We start from the raw sequence: 24,350 nt of genomic DNA on the forward strand, positions 1-24,350 counted from the left end.
AGGCACTGCAACAGAGGGAACAGAGACATGGGACCAGGGCAGACAGACACTGACTGGACACGGGGATAAAGCAACTAAGGATACACAGAGACGCGAACTCGACAAGGGGAGACAGAGCAACTAGAGAAGACAGAGACATAAACCATAAGACAGAACTCAAAGAAACCAAAGACTAGAAATGATAAATAATATAATAAACTCAAAAACCCTGGGTCAACGACCCAGGCATCCTGACACTACTGTCTGATAAATCTGTTATTCATCCTAAAAAGTTTATTCTCCAAGAAACCCAATTTCAAGTTATTCTAGTAGTGTAAATCTTTTTTTTAATCAAATATAGGAAAACAAGAATAAGATTGTTACTTTTATTAAAACAGTATTTAAGACAAGTGACCTTTATTTCACTGCTGTGGGGGGGAGGCTTGAAATCTAAAAACATAGCCCAAAAAAGCATATTTACAAATGCCCAACTGGTTTCCAACCTGGAGTCAGGACTGCTACGAGTAGGTTGAAGGTGAATAAATGATCAAAGGTTGGTTGGATAATTGCACAGCCCCTTAAGATGATATTTTTCTAAGAAAGGAAAGTCAGTCGAGTAACATGTGGCCAGAGGAGACAAGCAGGCGCTGCTTCATAATAAGAGTTCACACAGATAACAAGCTGTAAAATATTACAGCTCTGACACCTACATCTTTTCATTTCAGAGCTGTTGTGGTCCAGCATGGTTATCTATCTCCAGTCTGATGTATGATTATTAAAGTAAAGCTCCACCGAGCCCTGAGCGGCCTGGAGAAAAATGAGCCTATTTGATCAGTGTCGGTTTCTCTCGGCCCGTCTGCTCCCTCTGTCGTGGGTTTCTGTCTAAATGGCCCAGCTGGATCGTGTTCGCGGCTAACCGCCTTGGTAAAGCCTGGTGATCAGAATCATTAATGTGACTTTCCTCCCTGACTGCTCAAAATGGTGTCAGCTTCCAAAGGGGCTTGTGTACATCCATGTGCTTGCATGCGTGCGTGAGCTGAGGGAACATCATGTGTCCAGGCTACGCGGCATTCGATGTCTTGTCTCGTACGGTCACGTGAGAGCGGCATGCGCTCTGTGTCATGCTCGTCTGCATGGATGTGACAGTGCACCTGTGTGGAGTGTGTGAGCGTATCTTTATTTTTTAATAAGGGTGTGTTCAGTGTCAGCTGTCAAGTGCCAGACAGACCGTCTGATCCCCAACCTGAGGAGAGGACTACCTCTACCATTAAAGGTGTCACTCACCTTTCCCTTCAGATCCACTACTTCACATCTTTTTGTTTTTCCTTTGGAGAAATTGCTGGACTAAATAATGACAAGACAAATTGTTTTTCTTTTTGTAACAGCTGAAAATACTCACTTTTCACGAGCATATAGCTATAACTCCACTCTCCCTTTCTCTTTTTGTGGCTCAGTATGGTTGTAACTCTTCTCCCAATTTGCACAATCCCTCAGGCTATAAGGCCAAGGCTCTTTATTTTCAGGTTGTGTCCAAGTCCATCACTTTAATGTAACTGAGCCAAGAGTACAGTCATCTATCAGTCACACAGACTGCCTCCATACTGGATGCTATGGATAGAAAAGATTAAGTATAAAGAGACCGAACATGTGGACATTACATTTTATTTACAGCCTGTAATGGCTCAGCTTGGCCATAAAGAGGACTAATCTGAAAAAGGTCAAAATCATATTTTCATGTGCAGTGCTGTCCAGGGAGCATTTGAGTACTTAACATAATCCTGTGTTACATTAACATATTTGAGTGTTTTGCAGTTAAAAGGGTTCCTTATTTATATTTAACGCTGCTTTGGTGCAGCTCCTGTCAAGAAAAAATATCTATTTCACTTCCTTCGCTTTAAAACAGCTTTTACTGCCTGTCTCTCACAAAAAGGTTTGAGGGTGCTCACAGCCACACATGTGTAGCAGGTCTGGTCATACTATGAGTATTGGCTCTCTTTGACATCATAAAGAGTCAAGAATAAAAAAAACCCCAAAAACCAAATGAACCTGTGTGCATGGAGCACTCAGAAGGCTGACTGGGTTACTTAAACATATGCTGACCTGATAATTTGACATGTGAAAAATGAGCATGTACCACTGTAAACAGGATATCTTTGTCCATTATTGTGAACACATAAAAACAGCTCACTGCTCATAACTATGGTCAAGGTTCTCCAACATGTAGGCTCATCTGGCTCAGGAGGTAGAGGAGGTTGGTGGGTCACGCCTCTGCTTCTCCAGTCTCCATGTCAAAATATCCTAGATCATAGTGTAGGTGTGTGTGTGAATGTCAGACAAGGTGTGTATAGAAAGGTTCCTGTTGTGCATGTTTGGACGAATGAGGATTGTAGTAAAATGTGCTTTGAGTTCTCAGGGTAAACACGTGCTCTAAGAAGCTGACTGGGTGATGTTAGCTGTATGTTTACTTATTTTCCAAGGTATACTTGAGTAGCACTGTGGATACTTGCTAGATGCACACCCTGATCAGGATTCAAACACCTGGTTTATTCCAAAAACAGTAATATTTTCACTACATTATCCAGATGCATCATTAGTACCAGAATCAGGGGCTGAAGGATCAGCTGGAGCAGATGTTCTAGTCTATAATGGTCCCAGTGGTAATGGAAGGGTTAGGCACCTAAACTGGAAGCATGTCTCCAGCTATATATATATATATATGTATGTGTGTATATGTGTATATATATATATATATATATATATATATATATATATATATATATATATATTGTTTAAAAATTCAGTGAAAAGACTAAAACCAGCAATGTCAAGATTACTGCTTTTTAAACTTCATCTATGGAACTCAATTCCAAGTCACATGAATCCTACCAAGGATATAAATGAATATATCCCTCATAAATAAATCACATATGCAATCATTTTCCTAAACAGCTGGGCAAAAATTAACATGTGAATGTGCAGCTTTCAGTTTTCAGCTGTGGGATACTAAACAATGGTGCTCTCCTAAGTGCATAAGGCATCAGGATGAAGTATGTGGGATTGAGTAAAAATAGATTAGTGTCTATGTTCATTTTAATAAATGCACATGGAGACAGTGCAGCAGCCTAGCTCACAGATACAGATGGAAATATCTCAGGAAGTGGGCTTACATGAAATTTTAAACAGACATTTGTGAACCCCTCATTTACCATGTTTCTCCTCTTTATCATCATTGTGTGACTTTTTTTGGTTTTGGGGGTCTTTTGGTAAAAATATAGACATTTACCAGATGTTTCCCTTTTTTTTTTACACTTCTGATTTGTAGTTGATGAGTTACATTTTGATAGGATTCTGTTGGCAAGCAAACGCAGCTTTATCAATCTGTAGTATCATCAGAGCATATTTATCCACTCCACCTCAGTGTGCTCACGTAACATCCTTCTCTGCCCCCTCACAAATCACCTCACACACAAATCAGGATCACCTGAAAACACATCTGCTCCCATTTTCTTTACCCAATCACTCTTCTTTCCATTGCACCCCCCCCCCCCCCCACACACACACACACACACGCGCACACACAGACTTATGACACTGAGATACTTATAAACAAAGAGGGTATTGTTGCACAATTCTTGTTTCTTCCATAGTTATGTCAGTAAATTAAGACCTTGTTTCTTTATAGGTGTTTATAAGAGAATCAAATGTGTTAGTATTACAGCATATCAGTGTGATGAAGCGCTGGATGTAAAGCTCAAACGCACTGCACGCGCCCTGTTGAGCTCATTGTACCTTCTTACTTTTCCCAGACATATCTGGTAACTGAATGCCACTCATTCCCTCTGACTCATGCCCTACCTCATCAGCCATCACCAGCCCACTGTGCACAAACTCAGCCCTAGGCTTTAATGAAGATAATGCTGAAAGCATGTCTGAGAGGCCAAATAAAGGCCCTCGTGAACAGTTCACAAACCTCGAATCAGCCCTCTGATACGAGGCTGACCCCTGCAGGAACGGAGGGGAATCAATGTGTGGTTGACACCGAATAAAGTGTGTTGTTTCTGTGATGTTTGTTAAAAGAGGATAAAGTCTGAAAATGTAGGTCTTGGAAATAACCACCAAAGTCATGAAAATGCAGAACAAATACTTACTTCTCTGTTTTTTGGTAAAATGGTGGAATAATAATCTTCGCCTGCTTTTGTCCCAGAGTGCTGGAGTGATGCGAGTCCAACCTGTGCATCTTTTCTGGGAACAGACTGTCTACATCAGTCAGAGTCCATCAAGCTCAGTTTCTGTCACTCACACACCCTCACACTCAAACTGTGAGTGTCATCTTCTATCAGTTTTCCGTCTCAAGGCACACATGAGGAGAGGAAGGCAAACCTGCCAGACATCAAATCTGGACAACCTGTTCTCCTCCAAATCTCTCAGGTAACTTTCCACCTCACTGCAACAGAACCTACAGACTAATGCAGATCTCTTTTCTCTGTCTCTTTGCCTCTCAAATGAAGCCTTATCAGCAACTGAACATTTATATTTAAATGTTTCTTACGTTACCTCTCATTCTTTTTTCCTCTATTCCCCCCTTTCTTTTATTTATTCAATTTGTCTGTGATTAGTGGTGGAATTTATATAATTAAAAAAATTGTGTGTTTAAATATGCATCTGTGCAATTATGGGCATAGTTTCAATCTCACTTTCCCACTTCTTCCTGCCCACTCTCGTGACCTGACACCTTGCAGCACACACAGCCAACTACACATTGCACCGATGATTAATTTACATTTCAATTACAAATTAATATGATTCATTGCCCAGAGCCATTGGCATCCATGTTAATTAGGAAGGGTAAACAAAGAGAGGCTGCATTAAAATGGACTGAACAGTGCCGTGGCACACTGGATGTAATCTGACTGATTTGAATGTAATCAGATGTACTTGAAAGTTAAAATAGAAACACAGACCCGACTCTCTAATTTCAGGCCGTTGTGCCATCAAAGCAACTGTCTGGCTTCGTGATTGCATAAGCTATAAAGACCTGCTCAATAATGCATGGTCAAACTAGACATGAGAAGTCTGACGGAAAACCTTACCTCAACAAGCTGTGTGATGTCTGGCCAAAGACTGGACACTCCAGAGACAGGACAACAGGCTGGAGGACAACGTGTGTTTGTTGTCATATGGTTGGGATCTAAATGTCTTTACAGTCACAGTGGAGGGACTTAAAATTAAATCATAATATATTTAATGTGAGAATTAATTTCATGTTCAGGTGATGTCAAGACTGAGTGTGTGTGTGTGTGTGTGTGTGTGTGTGTGTGTGTGTGTGTGTGTGTGTGTGTGTGTGTCAGGGAGATAAAGAAGTAAAAATAAATTTTCACAACACAATTTTCAGTCTTACTCTTCTAGAAGGAAATAATGACTGTAATCAGGAAGCATAAAAATCCCACGTTTTAAAAATATGACACTAATTTCAAACATTTCACTGTTACATCATAAAAGAGTGACTCTCGTGGGTACTACCTTGTTTCAGCCACTCTTGCACTTTGCTTCCAGCATGCTGGCGTGAAAAAGGGTCATTAGCATCCAAGTCCCTCCTCTCACAGGAAGAAAGCAGCATTAAACTTCCTGGAGCGTTAACTTTTGTTGAACGGTCTTCCTGCTTTTAGAAGCTGCTCAGCAAAGTAAAAGACAAGCATGACAACAATCCTCTGCAGACTGACAGGGCCGAGGTGCTTATTGTGGAGATACGGGGCTTTGATTAAGAGGGAAACTCACAGCCGAACTTCCCATGTGATTCCGCAGGGAGGAGCGCGACTCCTGGCCGGCGGCGGTCGGCCTCTGACGGGATACAGTCGCGCACAAAGCCGCAGGCAGCACACTGAGGCGGCGGCTGCCGTAGAGGTGGATTTAAAGCGGTTAGAGGGGAAAGACGATGGTAGGGGCACTTTTTGCACAACAGTATGATGATAACACGAAAGTTTGCAGAAACATATTTTTGTGTTTGACATCTTCTCAACGCTTTAGTCTCACGGAACCCCTCGCAAATGTCAAATTTCTGTGCTTACTTGCTGTCTGGTGACGACTGGTCGATAACTCCCACAGGTTATCGTATTTCTAGATTACTGTTGAAACGGGCGGTTGTGTTGAAGGACATTAATTTCTTCTCATGAATTCAAACTGTACTTTTTAACATGACAAGGAGACTTCACATAAATGAAATATGGAGACTCTTAACTAAATCAGTAATTAGGTTATATATCAACACCGAGCTCCAGTACTGTTTTATTACTGATTAGCAGAACAATTGTTTAAGTATAGATGCATAACGCGTTACTGTTTATCAGAACTACCAGTAAACATTTATTTAGGCGTGTAGTAAGAAAGTAACCACATTCTGCTGGGAGTTGAAAAGTAGTGCCCCCCCTTATTTCTTTAATTTTGCACGAAGTTTTAAATTTCTTCACTGACTAAATCATTAATTTGCTACTCTTAATACATTTTAATTCGAGTTATGTGTTTAATGCATAGCAATGTGTATTTTTAATAAGTTTCATGCCCACAAGCAACCATTTTCGCATTGTGCGAACATATTTTTATGTAGCTTTATTGTTTCCATGTTTATTTTGTATGTTCGACATTATTTTTACACATGTCATGTGTCAGGTTAAAGGAGCACATTTTAATCAGAGTGTAGCATCAAGTCAGTTAAACTTCTGGGATATTGATCTGGTCATTTACAGGTGGAGGTCACTAGCAGTTTCTTCCCTTCTCATCTTTCCTGACTTTTTTCCCAATAGTTTTGCATAAGGCTAGGGTCAGTGTCACCACTGTTAGCATGAGCAATACCTGCACCCTACAGAGGTGGCACAGGTAGTGCAAATCCTCCAGGATGGTATAACAATATTGCTAGAAGGGTTGCCTTGTCTCCCAGCACAGTCACAGGAACATGGAACTGATTCCAGGAAACGAGCATATACTTTAGGAGAGCTGGACAGGGCCATAGAAGTCTTTAACTCATCAGCAGGACTGATATCTGCTCCTTTATGCAAGGAGGAACAGGATGAGCCCAACAGATTGACCAACAGGAGGCCAATGGTGTGAATATCTCTGGCCAAGCAATCAGAAATAGACTTTATGAAGGTCAGCCTCCTCCAGTGGGCTCTGTGTTCACTGCCCAGCACCGTGGAGCCCAGTAGGCAGGTCCACCAGTGGCATCCTGTGCTTGTCACAGATGATAGCAGGCTCACCCTGAGCACAAGTGACAGACATGGGAGGGCCTGGAAAAGTCGCGGTGAACATTATGCTGCCTGTAACATTGTTTCAGGCCATCAGTAGATGGTAGCATATCAGTAGATATATCCCACAAGAATCTGATGAGTTTCTTTAATTTTCTTTTAACAGCAGAGTATTTTAACACGTATATGTGAGCGTTTTAGGTTTCAACTGGCTTTTGTTACAAATTAAATATTTTTGTTTCAGGATGTTTTACGTATTAGGCCTACTACGTGTCTTCCAGACTAAGGTGACTTTAGAAAGCCGATTCCATGGTTTGATACTCTTGATTTCCATCATGGTCATGGTGGAAATAAATAGTTAATGAACCCACATTTTTACTGAATTGTAAACGGCATGTTTATAAAAACTCAGCAAGATTAATTTCTAGCTGTTGCCCTTTATTCCTGTTGTTGCTTTCTTTTCCTCAGGGATCGTAGAAGTGTTGATGTGCCGGCACAAAGCCAGAAATGCTCTCGGCAATGTGTTTGTGTCACAGGTAAGCAGACTTCCACGTTTTTCTCTCTCTCTCTCTCTCTCTCTCACACACACACACACACACACACACACACACACACACACACACACACACACACACACACACACACACACACACACATACATTAAACACATATGCAGCAGCCACTGAGACATGATGACGTGTGTGTGTGCAGATGAGGAAGGTGGTTTCCACTCTGTACAATGACTCAGCGGTACGTGTGGTTATCTTCAGGAGTTTAGTGCCGGGCGTTTTCTGTGCAGGTGAGTGATCTCTGGTGCCAGGAAGGTGTGATCAAAGTGTGCAGTAATGATGTGTGACCATGTGCGTTATGATTTATGGTTAGGTGCCGATCTGAAGGAGAGAGCTCTGATGAACAACTCTGAGTCTGATCTGTTTGTTCACGGCCTGCGCTCCCTCATGACTCAAATAGGTAAAAAAACAAACAAAAAAACCCCATTAAGGTTGAGTGATTAGTCAGTCTTTTTTTCAAGCTAAATGTGTTTATCCATTTGTAAACTTTGCTCACTTTGTTTCAATAACCTGGCAGCATTGTTGCCCACGCCGACCATCGCAGCGATGGATGGAGTTGCACTGGGAGGTGGATTGGAGTTAGCCTTGGCCTGTGACCTTCGCGCTGCTGGTGAGTGACCTCTGAACCTTCACCTGTCAACTCCGAATCGGATCTGCTTTCTTTCTTCCGGTGATGCTAATCAGGTTAGAAAGGGGATGTCATGTTCCCTTTACAGCTGTCACTAATCCACTCATATCAGATCAGTGGTGGAGAATAGCAGTTTCAACATGGGATCATTTCTCTTCATTGACAATTTCCTCATTGGACACACAGGATTCCCCGGGGGGGGGGGGGGGGGCAAAAAATAATCTTAGAGCGCAGAAAACGTTTCTGAAAAGATTTCAAAATACTGTGTATTTTAAAAGTTTCCATTATATGTAGACTGACGTAAAAAAATTTTATTTTACTATTTAGTTTAAATGAATATATGTTGGACTATTCACACAATATTTACACAATTTCAGCTATCACAGTTAATGAACAGGTAATTTACTGAAACAATATCTTCTAAAATGAAACAAAACTTTCCCAACTCTTTATAAGTAACTTAGGGGGAAATTAAACTGTCAGCTTTTAAACAGCTTTGAATAAATGTAAATGTGTTATATACACAATGGTCAAGCTAAAAACATACTCCTGAGACGATGGAGCTCTAATGATCTGTTGATGAGCTTGGGGACTAATGAGGCCACATCTGCCCAGCTGTTCATGCGTTTGAACCTTCATGTGATTGGTTATATTAGGCGCAGCAGCTCAGTGATTGGTTGAGCACAGATGAGCTGGGTGAGCAGGTGTTTGTGTCAATTGCTCTGACAGAGACATCAGTCAGATTTTACACTCTCTCCAGCTTAATGGCACTTAGACCTTCAACTGTCCTCTGTTTGTGTGTGTATGTGTGTTGCAGCAAATTCGGCACAGATGGGTCTTATTGAGACGACACGGGGGCTGCTCCCAGGGGCGGGTAAGACGAACAGAGGTCACTGAAATGACCCTGAACTGCACTGACTGTATGTAAATAGAGATAAAGCAGCTGTGATAAGTTGACCTTGAGGTGGTTTGTCCTGCAGGGGGCAGTCAGCGTCTGCCACGGATGATCGGTGTCACTCTGGCCAAAGAGCTCATTTTCACAGGTAGTAATTCAGAAATATTGATGTGATTTTAGTGGCACTGAATGCTCATCAGTGAGCAAGGATTTGGTGTGTCACTGTCTCTCCTTGTCTGTTATCAGGCAGGCGCGTGGGAGGGCAGACAGCTCTGGAAATGGGGCTCATAAACAGAGTAGTAGAACAGAACCAGACAGGAGACGCTGCCTACAGAGAGGCACTCAGCCTGGCCAGGGAGATACTGCCCCAGGTTAGAGTACAAACACACTTTTCATGCCGCTAAAGCTCTGATACTGCTGCATCTCTCCTCCTTCAGGCAGGGGGATCTGCTCCCTTTCCCCTTTCTCTGGATGCAGTGGAAGGGGAAGAAACAAAAACAATGCATTTCTTTTTTCCTTTCTTCCGTCTTGTTTTTTTTTTTTCCTCTTCCCACCTTCCCTCTCACCATCTCCCTCTGCTTGTCCCTCTCTCCAGGCCTCTGTCGTTCCATATATCTTTCACTCCAGTTCAGATGCCCACAGTCAGTGGGGTTAGAGTGGCAGTCAAGTGGAGAAATGGACCACAAATAGCACCATACACCATCACATTTTCCAACACATTTATGCTCGACTTAGCACGGATTGATTGATTAACAGGATCTTGCACTGAATCAAAGTGAGGGAGCACAGAGGAAATAATAAGAGGGTGTAGATCTTTATTTTGGCACTTCTGTTTTCCTGGAATTTCTAAGACAAATGTACTGCTGCTTGCATGTGATTAAACTGTAAAGAGTTCCTCCAGTTAAATTTCTGTAGAAATGCATTGCTCACATTGATTGATCAACAGTTTAATATTTTTGATTCTCTCTCTCAAACTTTAATTTTTGAACAAAAAATTGAATAAACAACAACATAAAGGGACGTCAGTGGTAGAGTGAAATAAAGTAGCTAAGTATCAGAGACAAAAACGTAAAGGAAGGTGAGCATTTTTGTGTCTATCATTGTTTATATTCCAAAGGTCCTATATTTAAAGTAGAGCCAATCCAGGTGGTTTGGGCACCTGATTAGGATGGAAGGAGATAATACCATCGGCATCTAACCCTTTTTGTTTCTGTTGCTCAGGCTCCTATTGCAGTGCGGATGGCTAAAGAGGCAATGAACAGAGGCTTGGAGGTACATTATGAATCCCAGATCTTCTTTAAAGGTCTTTACATCAGTGAATTTAGTGACTGTTCTTTCTTCCAGGTTGATATCGGTTCAGCAATGGCGATAGAGAGGATGTGTTATGCTCGAGTAAGTCTTCCACTTCTTGTTTATGATTTCCGAAACACTTGTTTTAATTTGGCATAATTGTTGTGGTTCAGGAATTTTCTTTTGAGCTAAATTCTAAGGCAACCCAACACATAGCTGATGCTGAGGCTGTTATAAATTAAATTCTAGTCGGGCCTAGCTTTGACATGAACCTTCTGATGCTCGCTCCACTTAAATCATCATTTACTTGTCCTCTCTTTATAGGTCATCCCCACACGGGACCGACAAGAGGGTATGGCAGCCTTCATAGAGAAGAGAGCTCCGCGGTACACTGGGGAATAAACTCCTTTGAGCTACTGGATTTCTTTGTCGTACCGACATGTGAACACAGAAGCACACTGCTTTCTGTAGCCCGATGTCAGATAAACAATTAACATCTATTGATTGTCTTTGTGACTCTCAGCCGGTGCCAGTACATTAATTTAGGCCATGCAAGTGCTCAATAGTGGCCACTTGCTTTTGTGACTCAGGATCAGACTGACAAGTGCAGATTGTTTATAATTTGTTATATTTGATGCTTTATCAGGAACAAGGTCATCTTTGAAATGAAACTAAATAAATAAAAAAGACAGCACATGGGTCATCTCCAGTTTTATGGCAATGTACATTCTTTATTTCTAAATTTGAAAATGCGATTCTGAGCAGCAACATGGCACAATCACAGCAGACATACAGTACCTTGACTTTCTGCATCTTCCAATGGATTAAAACGCTTGTGGAAAAAACTAAGAACTGGCCTTTTATGCAGGGCGATATTCAACCAAACTACACGACTTTGGCGGAAAAAACCCCCAAAAGTTCTGTCATCTAAGACTATCCTTGTGGAAACACTATTAGCCTGGGACACATGCGTCATTAAGTATCATTTTGGAGCCTAATGTTCTATATTTATCTATATAACCATACATCCAGTAATCTTTTCAAGTCTCCTAACCTGTCACTGGCATTCCTGCCAAACAAATTTATCTCCAATTATTTAGAAAGTGTTATTTATCAAAGTGTTTCAGCAAAAGTTTTGCATTTTGAGAATAAACTTTGACCAGAAAAATCACCTCCATTCTGGCAGCTAGTGGTCACTTTCCTACCTTTAGTTTGTGGATTAAGGGAGTCGACTTTATTCTCAAAATGCAAAAATAATTGTACTTTATTCTGCTTCATGTCTCCTCAGTACTCTTTCCTAGTTATGTGTTGACAGCATAGTAAATGACAAGGCCTGCAATAAGAGATGAACAACAAAAATGTAGCCAGTCTCATAAGCTGTAACAGCAAGTCTAAACGGCAGAAGCATAACTGTTAAAATAGCAGCCTGTAGGATGCAGACATCACACGGCCGGTCACTTTCAGAACAGAGAAATGCCTTTAAATAATTTAAATGTTTCCACGCTATTGTTGTATAAACAGTTTTTCTTCCCTTTGTTCAATCAGATGGAACTGAAAAACATACAGTAGAATAATTTCCATGCAATCACTCCTAAACAACGACCCCCCCCCCTTCAGTATCCTTATGTACAAATACATACACTCTTTGAGATGCAGACACTTGTACAAGCGCATATATGCACACATGCTCACACTGAAGTGCTGTCTGTCTTAAAGACACTCAGATGCATAACAAAAAACATACTTATATATAAATATATACACAAGTTTCTCAAAGAGAAAACAGATGTGACTCACTGCAAATGTACACCTATCCTCACTATGCTGGCCACATCATTATTGCCATTTGTGTCCAGGAAAGTATATTTGGACGTAAACAGACACATGTGACTGTAGTACTCAGCTTATCATGTAAATTGTCCTCGTGAGCTTTCTGCACTGCTGGCTCTGCCACCAAGGGGATGGATTTAGGGCTCCCCAATGTTTAGAAAATTTAAAGAAAAAAAAAATGCAATTGAGTTTCTCAAAAAGATGATTTCTCTATAATTTAGTTTATCGTGTTTGAATGTTTGGAACGCCCGAACCCACTGAATACACCCTCGGCAAGCGTCCTGTCACATCAAATCAAAGGCGTTAGCTGATAAAAGACTAAATGACGAGTAGAGCAGCAGTAGTATTGCAGACCCAGAGGCGGGGGTTTCAGTGAACTGAGCACTGCCATAAACAAACAAGCAGGCATTCCTAAAACGAACAGTATAAGCATTCAGACAAACCCTAACCCCCATGCTTGAGCTCAGGGCGATGGCATGCGTAAATTTAAGAGCTAATCAACCAGTTCAGACATCCATAGTACTCTGTAACATATGAGGGTATCAGGGTATCGGTCCTCAGTTGAGCTTTGGGGAATTATTCCCAAACTGAGATTTGTAAGTGTGCACTGACATATTTCGGGTTAAAAAAACAACAAAAAACAATTCCTCTTGATACCAAAAGCTGACTGAAAAAGGCCCAAACACAAATTCATGATTTGATTTGAGCTCTAGTGACAGACAGTTTATCATAATTTACTTTTTTCTTATTTTTTGATAAGCACACAGAGAAATGGTTTTTTAAAGAGAAAAAAAGCGAGAAAATAAATAAGGTTACTCTGTGCAAAGAACTGCAATGCCTCTGTCCTTAATTCAGTTTACATTTTTAGAGATTCTTGTAAGTCCATGTTTGTGTGTGAGATATATTCTCACACACACAAACACACACGTGACCACCACCTCCCATCCACGGTGGGACCCAGCTTAATTTCCTCTTCTTCACCAGAGATTCGGATTTTCTGAAAGAGAATGAAAGCATAATCAATCTTCAACCTCTGCGAGGGTGAGCTAGCTGCTGATCATGCCTTACCTCTGTGAGGTTACTGCGGCGGTGGGCGGCGACTTGTGTGTGTGTGTAGTGGCTGGCCGGTGCGAGCTCTGTGGCGCTGTAGGCTCTCTAGTATGCTCCCAGCCAGCAGTTTGACGTCTCTGTGGGTCTGTGGGTGTTTGTGAACATGCTCCAGCTGCTGCAGACCACCCTCCTCCAACAACATGCTGCAATAGCGAGAAGCTGCACACACAGAAGTATCCACAAGAGGTTTGAGTAGGTGAGGCATCACATTAAGCTAGAATAACCTTTGGTTTTATTTTTGCATGGATCTGTGTCTCACCGTTCTTGCTACAGACATGTTGCATTGCCCAGGCTGCCCACAGCTGGACACCAGGGGTGTGAAAACACTCCAGTAGGGGAAAGAAGGGGTTAAATGACCTAAAGAAGGGAAGAAAATGACAATTATTGTGTGACGGGATTAAAATGGGAAGCAGAGCCTTCAGCCATCGCGTCCCTTACATGTAGAACCAGCTACTCAAAAGTGGGAGAGACGGGCACCATCTGTAATTTAAGATCAAGCTTAAAATGCTCATTTTTGATAAACACTATGGTTAGGACTGGATCAGGTGACCCTGAACCATTCCTTTGTTATGCTAGACTCTGGAGGCTGGGATGTACTACGCACTTGTCCCTAATGTCTTACATTAAACCCACATTATACTGAAATGTCACTATGACTATTGCCATTTAATTTTGCTTACACTTGCTTACAGTTTTGTGCTTTACCTTGTTTGTAATTTATCATCTCTGTGTGCACCTTTTTTTTTAATCTATTTTGTCTGTCTCAGGATAAAGGATGCCCGATTCTACTAGAGGTCTTTTAGAGTTTAAAGGCGGTTTCCCCCCCACTGTCATCAAATGCTTCAATTTATTGGTTTGTAGGGTCTTGGCGTTATAATATTAGGTGCCCTGAGATTACAGGATTTGTCTCCAAATACATTAAGGAAAAACAAAAAACAAAACATTGAACTGAATGTAACGTATTAACATGAGGTTTGGAAGATTTGGCTCTGAGATCTATAAATTTGAGATTTTGCTGACACAATAGTTAGCATAGTCGCCTCTCGGCAAGAAGGTTTCCTGTTTTGGCATCCTTTTTATAATACTCCATCATTATTGAATAGAAGCTGTATCTCACCTGTAGGCCACCATTTCACACTCTGGCGGGGGCCACTTCATAATGACAGCATGCTGCACAGACACACAAACGCATCACGCTAAAAACCAACATTTCCAATAACTGTATTTATGCACAAGAGTTCTCATTAAGCTTGCTTATTCCTACCAATTGCTCAAGCAGTGAGGACCGAAGACTGGGGCTGAGCGCCCAGGCCTCTTTTCCTCGTGACGTCAGATGTGCAAGGATGCCTGCAGCGAAGTAGCTGACCTCCACTTCCGGGCTGTGCAGCAGACTGCTGATGTGGTCCAGAAACCCCTGCACCATGAGCTCTCCATGCAGCTCCCCAACCTCTGCTATGTTGTTCTACAACAATCAAAAGGCGAGCAGGGAATAATGATTCCTTAATTTTGTTAACGCATTCCAGATTCAGTTTAGCTTCGGGATGAAAAAAAGAGAAGTAAACTCACCAAAAGCCCGAGAACCTTCTGCTGAATAGAAGATTCATTGGGGAACGACTGCAGATAAAGAGAGGGGGAGGTAGGGATAAAAACAACAGTGAGTCATCTTGCCCCGAAGCCATGTGTACTTATACGGAGGAACACATCATTAAGTGTGATGATGAATTCCTATAGAAATCTGCTTAAATTTGTTCTGTATGTAGCATTGCCTGTTTTCTTTACATGTTCACATAATTTCCATGTACCTCTAGAACTTTAATGAAGAGATCTAGCCCCTGGTTTTCGATAAAATGGCGGCAGGTTGTTGGCGATTCATCAGTGAGGTTCCAGAGTGCACTCAGTGTAAATTTGAGGGTGGCATCCACCACGCCCTGAGTTGCCTTCTGACGCACGATGTGGAGCAGTTGCTGCAGGGCAGAGAGAATGCATTGTACTGAAAATCAGCCTTTTTTCGATAAATGAGTAAAGGCAGATGAAAGTCATCCAAGATTAAAAAACAACAACAACAAAAGAACAACTCAAAACATACTTTCACGATAAACAGCTCTGCTCCCAGCTGGGCCGTCTGCTCTGTGGATAACTGCAAAAAAGCAAATGTTGCAGCACTCAAAGAAAATACCCTACAGATGTACTTTCAATGCATGAATAACCGCATATGTGGTACTAATACAACACCAAATGTACCTTAGCAGCGAGTATGGAAATGATTGCCACAGCCATCCTCTGCATGTTTTGATCTTCGTGGTTGCAAAGCCACTGCATGACCAGTTTGGCAGCTTCAAACCTTTAAACAGTAAAAGGAAGCAGAGCATTTTAAATTCTACCTTTACTGAAAATGTGTTACGTCACAAACCGAGAATTACGAATTAACTTTGATCACATTTTGGCATGTTTATAGTTAAAATCTTTGACAACCTTTAAAAAAAATGAAAATTAAAAAATTAAAATAAAATAATAAAAAAAAAACTAATAACAAAATGATCAATATTTACACAACAAATGTGGTGTTTCCCACCTGTTGAATGGAACTTCTTGCAAAATGCGATCACTGCACAGAGACAGCAAGCAGTTTTTCTGCAACTATAAAAAGAGAAAACAGCCATGATTGCAGAACCTAAAAGCTATCAGACTGCTGCTCCTGCTGCTCCTATGTTTTTATCTTCTTATCAGTTCTGTTTAGTCACAATAGGCTGGTTAAATATTATATCTGACTTAGAGCCTGTGCAGGAAAATATAATGGAAAATGAATAAATAACAGTGCTCACAGATAAACTGCATTTTCAAGCTTACAACAATAGGAGAAACATTAATTCCGCATGCAAACATGTGAGCTAGTTTAGAAAGCATATGCTAAATCCTTTTTTTTTTCTCTTGACTTTGTGGACAGTCTCTTTAGTGGACGACATGGGGAAAATACACAGTGAAAAACAACAGAACTAACAAAGGTTCTTTTGGACACTCCCTTATTTATAAAAGGTCACCACAGTGGATGGATACAGATATTTGTTTTTTTAAAATGCTGGATTCCCATCACAACCTTTCAAGGGATATTTGTCCCTTGTCTGAAACATCCAACAGAGGAAATGTTTGACATAAAAACACAAGAAGTAACGTTCAAATCATATTTCTAAGAATTATAGTGTAGATATTATTTATTATTGTAATTTGAACCACTCTCTCACACAATCTAAGTCTTACTTTACTATTCTTTAATTACCCCATTTTTATTTATTTATTTTTTTTTATATAAGAGCAACATTTCTTGTACTATCACACAGCATAAGTTCTACTCACTATGCACCTGTGGCACTTTAACTGTGTTGTTTATTTACTGTGGACTCATTTTTATTTTTTATTATGCTTCTATAGATAAAGTATCCATCTATCTATAAAAACTGCCTATTCAGCATGTGGCTAAAACACAACACAACCTCAACTGTACATCATCACAACACTGAACAGTTATCGCACAAAGCACGTTTCCCCCATAATTTTAGAATAAAATGTGTATCGCTTAACAAATCCTTTTGTCCAATATCCAGCTGTGCACGTCACTTCCTATAATGGTTCATTTCTACTTGTGACCAGATCCCTGCATTTGTTTCCATTCCAGGCTGTATTGATTTGGAAATCTTGTTACTGAGGAACAAACAAACATAACGTTACGCAGTGCACTATTTACTTGTGTTTTGTAAAAAAAAAGGGAAACTACTTATTGTGGTTGTGGGAAGTTCCTCAAATCTTTCTAAATTTCATATTGTCGCAACACTCACAGGCGTTACCAAACGACCCAGCTAACACAGTGTTCTCCAAAGCTGACACGCTCCTGCCACTACCCTCAAGAATACTGGACTAAAACTGTGCTTGCCTTTAAACTTGATTTCTTACTTTTGTTTAACACATCTATCTGACAACTTAGTTGACCAAGTTTGATTTATTATTAATGTATGCAGAAGCAGGTTGTGAGAGTGAATGTAATAATGTCTACTGTATAAACAGGCAACAAAAAGAAAAAAAATTGGCTATAAAATCCATGTAGAGCAACGACAATCTTGATGCTTTTAAAATGGAAAAACTTTGTGCCCTTTAAAAAGATTTATAATCTATAATTATAATTTCCAATTTATCCTTATTAGCTGTTATTTTTTTGGTAAATGACCATTTCATCCTCTATGTTACGAGTTACAAAACCCACACATTTAAAATCAAGAAATCCACTAATGTGTGAAAGGAAAATTGTGTCAGTGAATGCCATTATAACATGCAAAGAGCTATTTTCTGAGAAACTGTGACATAATGGACAAAAAAAGAGAAGAAGAAGAAGAAGAAAGAAGAATTCTCTGTGCAGGTAAACTGTATCAGTCAATTGCAATCTGCTAAATAAAATCTATGTTATAAACTAACTGTTTATTGGGAATGAGCAAAAGCAGCCAGGCATGAAGCTACCTGCTGGTGGTTGGGGAAAGTCCTCATGGCTTCCAGTAGAAGCTGAGTGACGGTGCTCAACAGTCGAACTGGCATCCCTGCTGCCAGGTCCTGCTTCGTCAGGTTGAACACACAGGCGCTCGCGGCTAGCTGGACATTCAGAGTGGACGGATGATTCTTCATTCCCAAAACTACCAGCTATTTAAAAAAAAAAAAAAAAAAAAACACAGAAAGAGGAAGAAAAAAAATTCAAGAAACAGGAAGTCGAGAATGATGAGTAACTAAACTGTGCAGAGATACAATGGTAGTATAGTGCTTCTTCACTTAAGGAGGATATCTGTGGCTGACAAAGGGACCAATTAAGATTAAGACATTATGTGCACTACTTAACCATGATATGATGCTATAATTTCTTTTAAAGATTAAGTAAAATAATAACTTAATAGGTTCAAGGATAATGTGTTTACCTTTAGGATGTCAGGCCTTGGCTTCTCCATGACATGAGTGAGGCTAAACAGATGAAAGAGAGCTTCTCTCACAAAACCTTCTCTCTCACTGTAGCGCCGCAGTGCCTCACAGATCTGAGTCTCATTAGCTTCTCCAGTCACCTGATGGCACACAGAAGATACTTGAGCAAACCTGATGTTTTCACTTTTTGTTTAGTGCCCATTTATGATCATTCTATACCTACCTTTAGATTTCCTTCTCCTGATAGGAAGTCTGAAAAACCAGCATCTGTGGCCAGAAGTCCCACAAAGGTCATTCCTGGCCTCTCTTCAACAAATGCCTTAACAGCTGCATCTGTCACCTGTAACATTCACAGATATAAGAAATTACTCGACTTTAAAATATGTGTGCTTTGACTGCGGTTTAACCAAGAAACAAATAAAAATATTAAAGCAGATGAACACACCTGTTTCCTCCCTGAGACATCTAAGGAAACAAGGGCGGGCAGAATCCCTGGCTGTCCGAGAAGTTGACGAGCCACGTCAGAGGTAAATTGTTTATCATCACTAATGTCCAGGTGCTGCATGTGCAAAGGTTTACACACACACAAACAGGCATGGCTTATAAAACCTCAGAGATGGAGTTTTCTTAAAATGTTTTTTGAAAAAAAACCAAAACAAAAACAGAGAAACAGGTTTAATACTAGACACACAATCAAACCACTAACCTGCAATACATTCAACTGGCCTATGACTCCCAGCAGCTGAGCAGTGCTCATCTCCAGCCTTTTCAACTGATGCAGTGTCAGTGAGCGCAGCCGCTCCTTCAGGCCCAGCAGCGGGCTCAGGTTTGTGACTGAAGTATTAGAAAGATCGAGGCTCTCCAGCCGAGGCAGGGAACACACATCGCCTAGCCCAGAGTCGTAGAAGTCTACATTAGCTAGAGAGAGGGAACGCAAGCCCTGGAGGGCACTGAAGCGATACCAGATTGGTTCCTCCAGAGAGGACATGGTGAGGCCTGTAAGGACAAGTCGCTGAAGGGACTCCTGCAGGGAGAAAGTTTAAATTACTTTCATACAGTGGAAAGAAAGGGCAGTTATCCACAAAAAACTGACACACTCTCATATTACCTGACAATATTTATTAGTGGCCAGCCCCTGCAGGATATCAGGAATGGTAAGGTCTGCATTGACCCGGGCAGCATCCAACTCCAGCAATCTGTGAGGGCACAGGGCTTTCTGGAAGGCCTCTGCAGAGATCCGTGCAGTACGGATGCAGGCCCGTCTCAACCGCAAGTATTCACAGTTCCGAAACACACCCACTGTGCTGTCGTTCAGCAGACCTATAGCAGAGTGAATTTATCTTTCGGAATCAAGCACAACCTTAAACAACACTGGCTTTTTACCCAGGGCAAGGATTTAGTTTACTGGCCATCAGTTTGAAGTGGCTTTCACTTCAAATATTTCCCCCAAGTGCAAGTTAAGATTTTTCATCCTCATGAGTATCATGGTGACCTTTTATGATCCAATGAATAATGTATGTGTGTAGAAACTAGAGCGCTAGGCTGCAGCAATACTCTGGACTATTCGTAAACGTCTTTAAAGGTTTACCTTCAGTGGCCATTTTGGCCAGGAGCTGGTCTGCCAGCTCCTGCGGGAAGAGTACAGCCTCCCTGAAACAGAAGGAGCCATCAGGGCGCTTCACGCAGAAACACTCCAGGTTTTGGCTCACATAGGTGAGGCACAGGTCTGTCAGAGCCGCTGGAGACGCCTCCTCCTGAAAACCAAGAGGTGTGTTGATGTGGATGCACCGAGTACAATTTTCTACAACTGTCAAAGCAAATAAATCACCTGAGACTTACCGTGTTTAGGAAACTGCAGGCCATGGCAAAGGCTTTAAAAGAAAATATATTTTAGCTTGTACAACCGAGACTTGTGATTATATAACCAGCCTGCTCGTCGTCTCGGACACCTCTTTCCCTTTCAATTTACAGTGTCCACCTGTGTGAGAGTCTGAGGAGCTGCTGATCACTCTAAGAGGTACCAGGAGAACGTGACGACGCACGAACACAACGGAGCTTAACAGAGAGCCAGCTAGCTAGCTCACTTGGTGTCTCGGTGGTAGAAAATCACCAGGCGAGCAAAAACGTCGAAAGCTTACGAATGAGGGGGAATTCATGTCGACCAGCTGCTGAAGCGACCGAAAGACTGAACCTAGAAACCTGTTTGGCATGTAATTTCCACTGTGAGCAGTTGGATCTATTTTTAACTAGAGCGACTAGACAGACAGTAAACAAAGGTCATAGCACCGGAAGTACATTAACGAAGGGAGGCTGGACTACGGAAGCCCGCAAGGAAAAGTTACAAAACCAGGAAGCGAACAGCCGAAGACAAACGTGACCGCGTCCATCTGCTTTTCAAAGGGACACTATTATACCATCAAGCACACTTTGCTCATATAATGACTTCACATATAGCGGCAAGCATCCAGACAGACCTTTGCGTTTTGGGAAGAACTTTTTCAGCATCGCATATCAAAGTCAGTCATCAAGGTCAAGCAGCAGCGGTGGACGCCGTGAGGAGCTGAGCACATGTGATTGTTGCAGAGGTGAAACTAGTTCAAGTAAAGCGGAGAAATGGCTGGACTTATAAATTTTGAAGACGAGAAGGAAGTGAAGCAGTTTTTGGATAATTTAGGCGTGGAGTACAGCTTTCAGTGCTACAATGAGAAAGATCCTGAAGGTAGAAGTTTCTGAGCTGTTCACAGATCGGTGGTGCTGAAACACATGGTAGTTATGCAGTTCTGTTTTCCTCACTCTTTGCCCCCTGTTTCATGCTTTTAGGGTGCCAAAGGCTCGCTGACTACTTGGAAGGGGTCAAGAAGAACTACGATTCTGCAGCACAAGTGCTCAAACATAACTGTGAGACGCATGGGCATGGAGAGAGCTGCTATAAACTCGGTGCTTACCACGTCACCGGCAAAGGTGGATATTTAACCTCCTTATTTATCTTTTCTGAAGTGTTAAATACTAAACACTATACTGAAGGCTTTGAGTTTCTGTTAGACTTTTATATCTACCCTACTACATTTCAATGTGAAATCGAAATATTGTGCCATTTTATTTTATTCAAATTAAGATTTTATAAGAAAAGCTCATGAAAGGGCAACCAGTAAGCCTAACTGGTCCGTGGTTCCTTTAGCTGTCACAGTATTTTGTGTCAGCACAACTGTAAAAGCTGAAAAGTTTCCAGGATAAGCTTCTGAAGCGATGACTTATTGAAGCAACTGTGCATAATATAGTGCACATATTATCACCAGTCATTTAAGTACTACTTGTAATTTTGATCCTTTGATACATTTTGCAGCTTGTTACTAGCATGAATGACCTCTAAGGTTACTTCTACTTAAGTAATGCCATTACAAAATTCTAAGTCAGTCCCCTAATCTTTTTTTTTTTCTCCACCAGGTGGAGTCACCCAGTGTCTAAAAGCAGCCTACTCTTGTTTTCTGCACTCCTGCAATTCTGGAGGAAAGAAGTCTGTAGACGCTTGCCATAATGTTGGTCTTTTAGCCCATGACGGACAAGCTATGGAAGGAGGACCTGACCTGAAAGCAGCTCGGCAGTACTATGAGAAGGCCTGCGCAGGTGGATTCGCTCCTTCCTGCTTTAACCTCAGCGCTTTGTTCATTGAGGGCAATTCCAAAGGGCTGGCATCAGATATGGCTCTCGCTCTAAAATACGCTAACAGGGCTTGTGAGCTGGGACACGTGTGGGGCTGTGCCAATGCAAGTCGCATGTACAGACTTGGGGATGGTACAGAAAAGGATGAAAAGAAAGCAGAGGAGCTGAAAAATCGAGCGAGGGAGCTGCATGGTATAGAAAAGGAAAGGCAGCTTAAGTTTGGGGAGTAGCACACTTTTGTTGAATTATCGTTGTTTTGGTTTAGATTATTTGTTAGATAGTTTGTTTGAATAAACCCACCTCGTTCACAGGGTTCAAAGATTGAAGATAATGTCTATTATTTTTTAAAAACATGATTAAGTGCATCAATACATTCAAAACATTTGCAAAAAAAAATAAAAAATGGTACATTCATCTCATTTCTGTGCAAGTGTTGATTTTTTTTCCCCCATGTTTCTGTGATTTGTGGTGTATAAATGACTACACATGAGCCTATACAGTTTGAAACAAATATACCCATCAGATAAAAAAGGTTTAGATCACTTTATTTTAGTTATATCATTAATATCATTTCAATTAGTTTTCCTTTTCCCCAAAAGTCTAATTTTTTTTTGTTATTTCACACCTAGTTTTAGTGCTGCTTTGGAGATTTTATATTAAGCTTATACTATACTAAGCAGAGACGTGAAACATGTGGCCTGGGCCAAAACTGCCCCACTAAAGGGTCTAATTCAACCTGCCCAGATGCCATCGCAAAGTGTGAAAACTGCTGAGAAGTCATCACTAACTCCAGTTGTATCGCATAAAATGCGCCATTTCCACTGTGGGGACACAAACACTATAACTAGGGTGAAAAAATAGTCTTCTCAACAATTTTGAAAAGCACAATGGTGTCTTGTCCACAAGAGGGAGTCAGAGGAGAACCCATGAACTTTTAGCCCTTTTGAAGCCAACCAGCCCTTCAAACAGAAGTCCGGCACTACAATAGAGGGCGGGCTGTGCGAATCCCTTTAACTGGCAGTGCATTGACAACCTGCGGATGATATAAACAGTAGCAAAAGGTCTCCGTACATTACGAGCTACTGCAGAGGATAAAGGGCAGATCGGCCCGCTGTGCACCCGGGAAGCTCCGCCCGTTAGCGGCGTCTCCTCTCCTCCTCAGCCCTCATTCAAAACAGAACACAGCTGTTGCGAGGCGCATCGTCGTGTCCGGGAGTGTTAGCCTAACAAAAACGGTTAGCAGCTTGCTTTCCGCTGATGTGCCCGCTGGAATACCAGAAGAAGAAAGAGCAAAACGGCGCACTTCGGTGAGTTACAGTTACAGAACACGACGGGACAAAGTTTGCCATCGTTAGCGACACAATTGCAAAGAAATCCCTTCCCATCCGTCGCGATAGCTAGCTAACGTAGCGGCAAGCTTGACGAGCGGTTTGGGTGTGTTTGTTTTAAAATGCAGGCTGCTTATCAAAGTAAATCGGCATCCATCGCGAGGAGCGGACGCGGAGATACTGGAGCAAAGCGCGAGTGAGGCTGGTCGTCTTTTTTTTGTAACGCAGACTCTGTAGCTGGGTGCAGCATTGTATTTTAGCTATTATATTCTTATCCCATCCACTCACGTGAATGTACAGGTCGCCCCACCGCACACATAAATACACACATCAAGAAGCAGTACCAAGGAGTTTGATGTGAGGCTAACAATAGATCAACGTGCAAGCTAGTTGACAGTAAATGCATCATGCTAATTCACATGGAAACCTTTGAGAAGAGTGGGGGGAGCTAGGTAGTTAGCGATTAGTGTATCTGACTTTCTGTGTCGGGGCAGGGAGTTTATGTCGACCCGTTTGTGCTGCTAAACCAGCACAGCTTACTTAGCAGCCACGGGCCACTGCAGGCTCTCTGCTCGGGATGGCTCATTGGCGGTGAACCCCCTGCAAAGCACCCCTCTGGGGAGTGCTTTGGGTGTGGTGTGGGTTCACCCACAAACAATACAGTGCACAAGCAACGTCTATCTCGTCTTTTCTAAAGCATGTCTTAGTTTAAGAATAACCACAAAAGAAGAACAGGAAGGTTATTTGGAGAAAAGGGGGCAACCAGGGATTCTCAACCTCACTGATCGGAAATTTTGGAAGTGCAGTTGGTAGGAGGTTTAAATCAAGCAGTTACATCTTATCTTCCACTCCCTCTGCTCAGTCCTGTGCAGCACA

At 41.6% G+C, this 24,350-nt stretch overlaps 4 protein-coding genes across 6 annotated transcripts in view; 3 read left to right on the forward strand and 1 right to left on the reverse strand.

Annotated features, from left to right (window-relative positions):
• Nucleotides 1-5,587: 5,587 nt before the first annotated feature.
• echdc2 (enoyl CoA hydratase domain containing 2) lies at nt 5,588-11,305 on the forward strand. Its single transcript, XM_086282282.1, has 11 exons — nt 5,588-5,914; nt 7,683-7,750; nt 7,926-8,013; nt 8,097-8,183; nt 8,301-8,393; nt 9,229-9,285; nt 9,392-9,454; nt 9,553-9,677; nt 10,528-10,578; nt 10,651-10,698; nt 10,921-11,305. The coding sequence occupies exons 1-11, from the start codon at nt 5,674-5,676 to the stop codon at nt 10,996-10,998; spliced, it is 999 nt and encodes a 332-aa protein (XP_086138408.1). The 5' UTR covers nt 5,588-5,673; the 3' UTR covers nt 10,999-11,305.
• On the reverse strand, nt 11,302-20,799 carry zyg11 (zyg-11 family member, cell cycle regulator). The gene is made up of 18 exons (XM_086282281.1): nt 20,326-20,799; nt 20,075-20,240; nt 19,595-19,806; nt 19,193-19,510; nt 18,932-19,045; nt 18,710-18,826; nt 18,486-18,626; nt 18,040-18,216; nt 16,109-16,173; nt 15,778-15,877; nt 15,623-15,673; nt 15,339-15,500; nt 15,103-15,150; nt 14,801-14,998; nt 14,654-14,706; nt 13,796-13,893; nt 13,495-13,695; nt 11,302-13,423 (listed from the first exon to the last, which is right to left on the reverse strand). Exons 1-17 carry the CDS (start codon nt 20,347-20,349, stop codon nt 13,505-13,507), a joined length of 2,235 nt encoding a protein of 744 aa, XP_086138407.1. The 5' UTR covers nt 20,350-20,799; the 3' UTR covers nt 11,302-13,423; nt 13,495-13,504.
• On the forward strand, nt 20,683-22,565 carry coa7 (cytochrome c oxidase assembly factor 7). The gene is made up of 3 exons (XM_086282283.1): nt 20,683-21,205; nt 21,307-21,447; nt 21,931-22,565. The coding sequence occupies exons 1-3, from the start codon at nt 21,100-21,102 to the stop codon at nt 22,374-22,376; spliced, it is 693 nt and encodes a 230-aa protein (XP_086138409.1). The 5' UTR covers nt 20,683-21,099; the 3' UTR covers nt 22,377-22,565.
• Nucleotides 22,566-23,129: 564 nt separating this feature from the next.
• The window catches only part of ralgps2 (Ral GEF with PH domain and SH3 binding motif 2), a 78,224-nt gene continuing 77,003 nt past the window's right edge, over nt 23,130-24,350 (forward strand). For 2 of the 3 annotated variants that reach the window (XM_086282542.1, XM_086282543.1), the window contains exon 1: nt 23,131-23,453. The gene's annotated coding sequence lies outside the window, so the exon portion shown is untranslated. Of the gene's footprint in view, nt 23,454-24,350 lie in introns of all 3 variants that reach the window. The other variant, XM_086282541.1, reaches the window with a different exon arrangement.

This window comes from Aulonocara sp. 'chitande type north' Nkhata Bay, linkage group LG23 (genome assembly GCF_057382095.1).
Source record: "Aulonocara sp. 'chitande type north' Nkhata Bay isolate Kocher_YH1m ecotype deep benthic linkage group LG23, A_spYH_male_GT1.1, whole genome shotgun sequence".
Taxonomy (NCBI): domain Eukaryota; kingdom Metazoa; phylum Chordata; class Actinopteri; order Cichliformes; family Cichlidae; genus Aulonocara; species Aulonocara sp. 'chitande type north' Nkhata Bay.